The sequence below is a fragment of the Euphorbia lathyris genome, chromosome 10 (assembly GCF_963576675.1).
Source record: "Euphorbia lathyris chromosome 10, ddEupLath1.1, whole genome shotgun sequence".
Classification (NCBI taxonomy): Eukaryota; Viridiplantae; Streptophyta; class Magnoliopsida; order Malpighiales; family Euphorbiaceae; genus Euphorbia; species Euphorbia lathyris.
In genome coordinates this window covers 37,489,406-37,500,298 of record NC_088919.1, presented here as the reverse complement: position 1 = coordinate 37,500,298, position 10,893 = coordinate 37,489,406, and the positions used below count along the sequence as shown (strand labels likewise).

At 38.8% G+C, this 10,893-nt stretch overlaps 1 protein-coding gene across 1 annotated transcript; it reads right to left on the bottom strand.

Annotated features, from left to right (window-relative positions):
* Positions 1-2,105: 2,105 nt before the first annotated feature.
* Positions 2,106-9,988, bottom strand: LOC136208736 (uncharacterized). Its single transcript, XM_065999879.1, has 3 exons — positions 9,869-9,988; positions 2,495-2,680; positions 2,106-2,412 (listed from the first exon to the last, which is right to left on the bottom strand). The coding sequence occupies exons 2-3, from the start codon at positions 2,666-2,668 to the stop codon at positions 2,320-2,322; spliced, it is 267 nt and encodes an 88-aa protein (XP_065855951.1). The 5' UTR covers positions 2,669-2,680; positions 9,869-9,988; the 3' UTR covers positions 2,106-2,319.
* Between the last annotated feature and the right edge of the window lie 905 nt (positions 9,989-10,893).

The following is a 10,893-nucleotide window of genomic DNA, read 5'->3' as shown; positions in this document are numbered from 1 at the left end:
AGTAGAAAGGTGGAAAAATCTAGTATTCCGGTCTCCGTCCTTAATCCAAGCCTTTCTAGATTTCTGGGACCAAAGAAGCTCTTCCTGTCTAAGCACAGCTTCCAACTCGTTCTGGAGAGATCTAAGCTGACAATTCAGACTGTGATCGAATCTGGTCTCCAAACAACGTTGAATGCCTTCAATTCTTCTTAAAAGTTTATTTTTCCTTCTGATAATGTGGCCAAAGATGTTTTTATTCCATCCCACCACATTCCTTCTAAACCCCTCCGCGGCAAGGAGAACATTAGAATGAGGTTGCCAATTATCTTTAACAAACTTTTTAAACTCAGGATGGGAATCCCAAGCAACAAGGTACCTAAAAGGTCTATTCCCTTTAAGCCGATTACATTTAACCAGCTTAACGAGGATAGGACAGTGGTCAGAATGGCGGAAAGGAAGGTTAAGCACATTTATTTCGGGAAATCTATAATATCAATATCATTCACATATTTTATAATACAAACTTTTATATATGCTTACATTTCAACTAAAATAATATTATTGTTTTTCCCTTATTTTTTCTATTTTTTATTTTTATTTTTTCTAGCTTTTTCTTCAATTACCTTATTGTATTTTTTTTCTCGTTGTTCCTCTTTAATTTTTGTTTTTTAGTTTTCTTTTTTTTTATTTGTCTTGTTTTCTCCTTTCTCATTTTCCTTTTATACAAATTTTACAAGTATTCTTTATTTCATTAATGTGCATGTCGTAATATAATTGATCTAGAAGAATTAAAAAAAATTATGAATTTAAATAAACTTTTCCGAGTCTCATATCACGATGATTGTCACTGACCATGGTTTTCACATGGTCAGTGTCTGACTAAATGAATTTAGTCAGTTATCATTAGATCAAAACTTAATAGAACCTAGGTTAATTAAAAAAAAACATGTAGTTTCACGTTTTCATAGATAAGTTCATATGATTTTTTTATCCAAAACAAACCGTGTGGTTTCTGTTATTAGCAAAAACACAACAAATCCTCTGTCACCGTTAAAATGGAGGGTATTTTTGAAAAAAAAAATTTGTCACTTTTTGACTGGCAAATTTTTTTATTTGACTAATTATTAACTAGGTGAAAACTACGATCCCGTATCAAATTGGCATAAACTAATCGTATTTTATTTAACTGATTATATGTTATTAGTAAGAAAATACTAACAATTAATTATTTACTACATAAATGTACTTTTTATTCAAGAAGAGTCTCTTTTGGGTTGTTTGGGTTCTTCGAATGGAAAGACGCAATTTAAGTAAAATGAAATTAATAAACTATTAAACCCATGTAATCCATTATAATCCATAAAAACTAGTAGTTTTTATAGGTTGAATAAGTTGTGAAAAGGGAAGTTATAATAACTCATCCAATTTTGAACACCCCTACTTCAAATCGTAGGAAATCGTAGGAAATGACAAATATATATTGTATCAATTTTATTTCCTTAAAACTAATGGTAAACGATATATTTAAATGGTCATATGTGTTTGGAAAAGTAAAATGAATTTGGAGGAAAATAGTCAATTTGGACAAAATAACCTCTTTTCTGTAGTAATCTTACTTTAACGAAATAATAAAATTGAAATGAGATTGAACTCCATAAAGCACATTATTAATAGACTATTTTCATATGCGTTGACCAAAATATGTAAACTTAAAATGGATTTTTTTTTTTCATTTGAATACTTACAAGTTATTGAACATGTTACAGTAAATTGAATTAAATTAACATTCTATTTCTTCATGGCAACTTAATCTGGAATTGAACAGAACTCTCAGGAATTGAAGCATATATATCTCAGAAAATTTAGGCCTATAAATTATTTACTCTAATATTATATCTCAGAAAATTCAGTGACTAATAAATTATTTACCCTAATATTATACATACTCTGCCATTAATTTAGCCCTAACTCGAGATGAAAACGTCATTAGTTTTGGGATGAAATTGATTTAGTTTTGTGTGATGGTAGGGGTAAGTGTTTGTTCAATTACTATCATACAATGTACGAGATGAATACAATTTGGAATTTTGTAACCAACTTCTGCCATGCCCAAAATACACATGTAGTTTATCCAACTCTGAAAAGTACTATCAAAAACTTCATTCAGTTGACGAAATACTTCATCCCGTTTTCATTCAAGATTTACTGGTTTGAACTGAAATTATTATCACAGCAATACTATGGAAGCGATGTTCTAAAGCAAAACTCTGGTATTCTGTAAGAACAAGAAGCTATAGCTTGAAAAGTAGATGTTAATTATACTTAACTGAGAAAGTTATTCTACTCTGACACAACAGTGCGAAGAGGCAGAGAACTTTCAACTTCTTTAACTTCAGCATTCCTCTCTGCAACAATCTTCGACATTCCAAACATCTGAAATTGTAACCAAAGACATCAGGTTAGCACCCAATTTGAATGAAAACAGATGATAAAATTTGGTAAGGCAGAATTCAACCTTTTGTACAGTCTTTTTAAAGCAACTCTTGTGTTCATCCATAGATGCATGAATGAATTCATCAATGTGATCTTTTACATCCTCTAGAAAAGTAGCCTCCTCACTCTTCTTCTTCCGACACGAAGGGACAGCAGCTGATGGCTGTTTCTTCTGTTCACTGCTTTGAGTCTCCATCTCAGGAATTTTCTGGTTTGTATGAATAAATTTCCAAGGTGAATAAAAAAGGTTAAGTAAAAAGTTCTCGGTTACCATCAATCATGCTCTCACCAAACATACTGTAATGTTTCTAACACCAGGAATAACAATTAATCTTGGGAACTAAGTGGCTACTGCAACAATTTGAAGGCTCTTCTGTTCCAAGTTATACAACCAACAAATAGTTTAGAATCAAATATTCCTGCGTTAAGAAGGATTTCACATGATGATCCAAATATTAGTTGATTGGTTGAATCCTTAAGTTATTTTCAATTAAAACTGAGAGCTTCATAACATAATCCTGAACATAGAATCATGTCCTGACATAGCTAATGCATAGTCTCGAAAATGAAAATGAATCGAAACATCTTCCATGGGATGGGGTCCATGATGAGAAGAAGGTGACTTTGTAGATTGTCAAACTGAAGGTCTTGAATATATGACACTTTCTCTCCTGCTATTAAACCCAGCAGAATCTTATGCTGAAAATAGATGTGGAAATGTGCATGACCTCGCCATTCTTTGGATGAGCTGAGTGCAGGTCAAAAGTAATTCCAAGACAAGTCTAATGACCCAATAAAAAAAAATGCAGATTCTTAACTCTAAATAAAATTTAGAAATCATAACCCAAACTGATATTTCTCTAAAATTGGAAGAGGAAAAGAAGGGTGGGGCTATTGGGTTCACCATTGAGGAGTTATTGCTTGTGGTACATGTTTCACGACTACTGGACATGATGATTTTGAAGCTATGTGCCTATGCCTATTCATTATTTACACGAGGATTTTGTACGTTAGAATTTTCCTGTAATATATATTGATTCATAGGTAGATTCACACTGGTTTGCACAAATTTGTCAGTTAGGTTGTGGTGTTCAAATTTAATTGTTATCAGAAATATGGATTGGAAGCTTTGTTTTTGATGAAATTCTCAAAATGAAATCAATGGAACAGTGAAACAAACAGCAGGAAATAGTAAAATGAAGTTGTATTTCCGATAAGAAGAAAATAGGTAACTGTATTACAATGAACTGAGGTTATGGACCTAGTCCCCACAGGGAAAGATTATCCCCTCTCTACTCTAACTAGCAGAGCCTCTGCAGTAATAGCAGACCAAAATGGTTCACAATAATAAGCATACCCTCCACTAACTAAAACATTCTATTATATATAAAGCCAACTCATGGAGCAGCCTTCTTACGTCTGGAGTAAACATGCCAAACCTTAGGGCCCAAGGGCTTGGGCTGCAACAACTCATTAATGGACCCCTCAGTAGCATAATCTCTATCATTGCCGCCCTCTTCAGAAAGAGTCTTGTCCTCAAGACGAAAGGTAGGGAACTCGCTGCGGATAGTAAATTCATCTTCCCAAGAGGCCTCAGCAGTATCTTTCGAGCTCCACTTCACAAGCCACTGACTAATAGAGTCCCCTTGTTTTTGGATTACCCTAGTGGCGAGAACAGCCTCTGGAACCACCTTATCAGCCGCGTCAAGTTCGAGTTCGGGTGGAAGTGATAGGGAGGCCACCTGAGCTCCCATAGCCTTCTTGAGCAAGGAAACATGGAATACAGGATGGATGCGAGAAGAATCAGGGAGTTGGAGGCGATAAGCCACAGAGCCCACTTTGTTCAGAATCTGGAAGGGCCCATAGAACCGGGCTGATAACTTGGGACATATACGACGAGCCACGGATTGCTGCCTATGGGGTCGGAGTTTGAGGAAGACCCATTCACCCACGTCAAAATGCACTTCCCTGCGCTTTTTATCTGCCTGCAACTTCATTTGCTGTTGAGAGCGCCCAAGATGGTGTTTCAATTGTTTGATAGCTTCGTCCCGGTCCAGCAGTTCTCGCCTCACCGCTTCGACTTGAACCTCACCCGGAATGTATTGTGAAATTGTTGGCGGCTTGCGGCCATAGACGGTCTCAAAAGGGGTCATACCTGTTGAAACATGAAATGTAGAATTGTACCAAAACTCAGCCCAAGCTAACCAATTGGCCCAATGTTTGGGATGGTCAAATGCAAAGCATCGTAGGTACGTTTCGAGACAGCGGTTAACGACTTCAGTTTGGCCATCAGTTTCCGGATGGTAGGCGGAACTGAGTTGGAGGCGGGTGCCCTGTAAACGGAATAGTTCCTTCCAAAAGTTACTCACAAAAATGGGATCACGGTCACTGATAATCGATTTGGGGAAGCCATGTAGACGAACTATTTCACGGACGAAAATTTCAGCTATATTCTTAGCTGTGTAAGGATGTTTGAGAGAGATAAAGTGTCCGTATTTGCTCAACCTGTCGACCACCACCATAATTGCTTCGAACCCCTTAGACTTGGGAAGCCCTGTAATAAAATCCATTGAGATTTCTTCCCAAACGACATCCTGGATTTTCAGGGGTTGTAATAAACCACTCGGGGCAAGTGTAGAGGATTTGTACCTTTGGCAAACTTCACATTGCTGCACATAGAGTTGAACTTGTTTAACCATACCAGGCCAATAAAAATTCGAGGCTATCCGCCTATAAGTTCGGTAATACCTGGAATGCCCCCCTGTAGGAGTGTCGTGAAATTCGGCTATTAGTGTGGGGAGCCATTTAGATGTGGGGGACAGAACCAGCCTACCCTTGTAATACAAAATTCCCTGCTTCAAGAGATAACCTGGTTTGGAATTTGGATCAGCAAGTAAGGAAGCTCGAATATGAGACAGGGTAATATCAGAATTGGCCTCGTCAACTAGCTGATTGCCCTCCGGCCAAGATGGAACTGATAACAAGGCCAAATAATCACCAGTATCGTGTTGCCGAGAGAGAGAGTCAGCTGCTTTGTTTGTCGACCCTGTCTTGTACTGTATTTCGAATTGGTATCCCATAAGCTTCACTAACCAATTTTGCTGATCTACCATTGTGACCCTTTGCTCGAGAAGGTGTCGAAGGCTCTTTTGATCAGTGCGAATGATGAATTTCCGACCCAAAAGATAGGGGCGCCAATGCTGGATAGCCATGGCGAGAGCCATTAATTCCTTTTCGTATGCCGACTTTGGTAGGTTACGGTCAGACAGCCCTTTGCTAAAATAAGCAATGACCTTACCCTGTTGCATCAATACCGCTCCTAACCCGCTACCAGAGGCGTCACACTCAATGAGGAATGGTTGTGAGAAATTTGGGAGAGCCAAAACAGGAGCTGAAGTAAGTCTACGCTTTAATTCATCGAAAGCATCGTTAGCCGAGCCACTCCACTGATAGTTGTTCTTCTTAGTGAGGTCAGTGAGCGGGCGGGCGATTTTGCCATAGTCAAGAATAAATTTCCTGTAATAGCCCGTCAGTCCCAAGAAGCCACGAACTCCCCGAACATTTTTTGGTGTCGGCCATTGCTGGACCGCTTGAATTTTAGAAGGATCAACTTCGACTCCCTGGGCTGAGATCACATGTCCCAGATATTCAATTTGAGTCTGCCCGAACGAACACTTCTTTTTATTGACTTTTAACTGTTGATATTCGAGGACTTGCAAAACTTGAGAGAGATGTTGAATATGTAGTTCCCAAGAGGAACTGTAAACCAATATATCATCGAAGAATACTAAGACAAACCGCCTCAACCATGGTCGGAAGATCTCGTTCATAAGACTTTGAAAAGTAGAGGGGGCATTTGTGAGCCCAAATGGCATGACCATAAATTCGTAGTGTCCGTCGTGGGTTCTAAAAGCTGTTTTCGCTTCGTCCCCTTGCCTCATCCGTATTTGATAGAAACCGGACTTCAAATCGATCTTAGAGAAGAACAAGGAACCACTGAGTTCATCAAGCAATTCCTCTACCACTGGAATGGGATACTTGTCTGGCACAGTAACTTTGTTGAGTGCTCGGTAGTCGACACAAAGCCGCCATGAAGAATCCTTGTTTTTAACCAATAAGGCTGGGCTAGAATAGGCACTTTGACTGGGGCGAATAACTCCGGTAGCTAGCATGTCAGTAATCTGCCGTTCAATCTCTTCTTTCTGGAAGTGAGGATACCTATACGGGCGAACGCTAATCGGTCCTTGTCCCGGAAGAAGGTTGATTGCATGATCATGATTCCGCCTAGGAGGGAGACCAATTGGGTCTTGAAAGAGTGCTGCAAATTGCTCTAGGAGCTCTGTCAAAGCAGGCAGGGATGAGGGGTCCTGTTTTGTTGTGGCTGCATAATTCCCCAGCATAAGTTTAACACTGCCCCCTTCCAACCATAATCCTAGAGGATCGTCGGTAAGAGCCCCATAGTCTGGAGAAATTCCTTTCAACTCAACGCTCTGACCCTAGTACTGATATTTCATCCATTTATGCTTCCAATCATGAATGACCTCCCCCAGAGAACTTAGCCATGCCATCCCCAAAATCATATCCAAGTTCCCAAGTTCCCAAGTTCGAAAACTAAAGCTTCAACATCAGACATCACTGTACCCAAGTGCAATGGAAGACCCAAGCACTTCTCAGTTACCTCAACTAAATGTCCATCCCCCAAGATAATCCGCATGCCCGGTGATTTGTTGATAGACAGACCCAATTTCTGGACTAATTGCGTAGAGATGAAATTATGGGAAGCACCCGAGTCAATCATTAAAACAATAGGGATACCAAGAAGAGTACCTCTAACTCGCATAGTTTTGTGGGTGTGGGACTGATCCCCTGAAATTCCCCCTCGTTCCAAAACTGAACACTCGCCTTCCGCTGCGGTGGTGTCTATAGCGTCAACAAATTTTTCCGGTTCCTCCTCATCATCAGTTTCATCATCGGCCGAAATAATTAGTCGGAGACTGCCTGCTGCGCAACGATGTTGAGGGCTATAAGCTTGCCCACATTTGAAACAGAGACCTTTCTTCCTGCGTTCTTCGACCTCTCGCATGGATAAATGTCGAGTTCCTCGATTTGCCACTAGGGATTTGGGTACAGCTTGTGAAGGAATTTGGTTACGGGCTGGGTAAATAGGATCTGGCCCAAAATTATTATTCTTTTTAAATTGGGAGCCAGCCCACTTAGAGTTGGAATCACCCTGGCCCATAAAACTTCTTGGAGAAGAAGGACTCCACGTGGTTTGTGTCGTTATATGGCTTGAGGCTCCAAGGACAGAAGACGTGCCTCCTGTACCCACAGTACGATTTGCAACCGTCCCTCCACAATACAGCTCGGCCTCAACGTCTCTGGCTAGTCTCATCGCCAAATCTCTAGTCGTCGGTCGCATAATCCGGACCCATGTTCGTATTTCCCGGCGTAGCCCGTGTATAAACAAACCGAGATACTGGTCAGATGGCTGATCGGAAGAAAGGGCTGAGATGGTTTCGAAAGCATCGATGTATTCAGATACAGAGCCTGTTTGTTGGAGAGAAGCTAAATCATCAGAGGTATTATAGAGGGAAGCTCCGGCGAATCTGTTCAAAAGGGTCTCTTTAAACTCTTCCCAAGTCAATTTGGGGTTGGAACCCATTAATATTGAAAACCAGTTGACTGCAGTACCATCCATACTCATTTGAGCATGGTGCAATCGCATATTTGCAGCGGTTCCGTTAACGGAGAAGAAAAGCTCTGCTTTGGTTAACCATCCGCGAGGATCGGCTCCGGCGAAGTAGGGGAGTTTGACCTTCTGAGCGATGAAGGGGAGGTCGGAAACCGGAGGAGGACGAGTACCGAAACGCGAACCAAAAAAAATGGAACCAGGGGTATGGGTGCCCTGTTTGTGTGGGTTATCTTTGTGAGGTTCAGGGGGTGGCTGGTCCTCTTCGTCTTCTTTCCCCTTCTTTTTAACCAAACCAGCAAGCATTGTGCGTATGTCCTCAACTACGAGGTCTCGTTGTTCATTCAGCTTATTTTCTGCAGCCATGGCCTGTTCAATGGCATTTACCGATTGGCCCACTTCCTCGAGCTTAGTCTCCAGATATTCTAGTTTCTCCTCTTGCTGGTCTACGCAGGAGTGAAGTTTTTGTTCATCGGTTTTCCCCATCGGATCCGGCAGGTCGGACCAATTGATGAAATTCTCAAAATGAAATCAATGGAACAGTGAAACAAACAGCAGGAAATAGTAAAATGAAGTTGTATTTCCGATAAGAAGAAAATAGGTAACTGTATTACAATGAACTGAGGTTATGGACCTAGTCCCCACAGGGAAAGATTATCCCCTCTCTACTCTAACTAGCAGAGCCTCTGCAGTAATAGCAGACCAAAATGGTTCACAATAATAAGCATACCCTCCACTAACTAAAACATTCTATTATATATAAAGCCAACTCATGGAGCAGCCTTCTTATGTCTGGAGTAAACATGCCAAACCTTAGGGCCCAAGGGCTTGGGCTGCAACAACTCATTAATGGGGCCCTCAGTAGCATAATCTCTATCAGTTTTCTTTCCTTTTCATTGTTTTGGATGAGATAACATAACATGAAGGTTGAGGTTACATTACTAGACTACATATGTTCAAAGTGACCACTTCAAGTTTTTAAAATGGCTACTGAAATGGGCAGGGCAGGATCAGTTTAGTCCAATCGAAGTTGAGGTATCAACTCAGCCCTGAAGTTGGCAATATTTGACAAATTAGCCCAAATATTTGGGCTAATTTGCCAACGCTGCAAACTTCAAGGCTGAATTGACACCTAAATTTCGAATTAGGTTAAACTGATCCATCTGCCAACTTGAGGGCTTTTTTGACCCTTAATTCACAGTTTCCCAGACCTAACCATTTATTTAGATGATAGTTTTAATGTGATTCATACTCCTTTACAAATTACAGAAAGTATCCAACAGTTTATGCAAATTAAAAAGCTTACAAATTCACTACAGTTTATAGCTCTAAATTAAAACTTGAAATGGGGCTTGCATTTTTTCATTGGAATAGCACATATAATTTGAACATATAAAAAAAACGAACGATTTGGCCAGTAGAAACGCCCATTAACAGGGATAACTATGCAGATATGATACACAGCTAACCCTTAAGAGACAGATATTGATACTGAAGACAAATTCAAAAAGAAGTCCAGAAACCATAACCCTAATTTTTCAATTTTTACTTTCAAGTCAAAACTACAGCCCACCGTTGACACAATTCATCAAACAACTCGTGTGCAATACCTAGAATTCAATTGGGATTTCAACTTGTAATTACAATAGAAATTTAAGATATAAGTAGATTTTAGATAAAAGTAAAGAACCAGGAAGAAAATCGTACCTCGATCACAAACCGGAAAGGAACTTGAAATTTGTCAGACCACAGAAAGAACCTCCTGGAATTTGGAAAACCGGAGCTTGTTTGTTAGCAAACATTTTCTAGAAGTAATAGTTGATGTTTTGCCTTGAGTGGCAAGTCTGGGCCAAGTTTTCCTAATGATTCATGGTATGGGCCAAGCCCAATCATTTCCCTTCCTATGACTTTCATATAAAAAGCCCTATGTGAATCCATAGTATTACGCTTATCCGTGTACTCTTTTTATATATATAATTGGGTCATGAATATCATAATAATTAAGTACAAAATTACAACGAAGTCATATCATCAAATTTAATTCTTAATATGTCATTATTCTCTATATATTACTTCCTCCATTCCATTATATAAGTTATTCTAACAAATTAGTTTTTTCCCTAAATATAAGTCATTCTAGGATTCCAATACTTATTGTCCAATAGTGACATGAGAGAGAATTATTTTTTGTATTGGTACATGTGTTTTTTAATATTCCAATGCTTATTGCCCAATAGTGACATGAGAGAGAATTTTTTTTAGTTAACCAATATATTTCTTAATTTGTGTGAAATACCCTAGAATGACTTATATAATGGAATGGAGGGAGTATGATTTTATACCATAATTTAAAAAATCTAGACTCCAATTCATAAATCATAAACCCTAGAAAATATATTATAGACTTCTAATTTATAAATTCTAATCCTTAAAATATATTAAAAGTACTGATTTTACTAGTTTGATATAATCCAAAATTATTATTTGACATAGTTGTAAATAGTTTTTAAAAGATGAATTTCTGTGTAATTTTCCCTATATAATTTAGTTTAATTTATCCTATTACGGTTCAAGACTATTCTATAAATTTTAAATTGATCATCTCTCATGACTCAAATTCGAAATGACTAAGTAAATCTTTTTATTCCAGTATGGCTGCATTCAGGCTAGTATGATGTCTCGGTACATTCTTCCTAGCCCTATGAGCTTCGAACATTAGGATAATGTCGTTA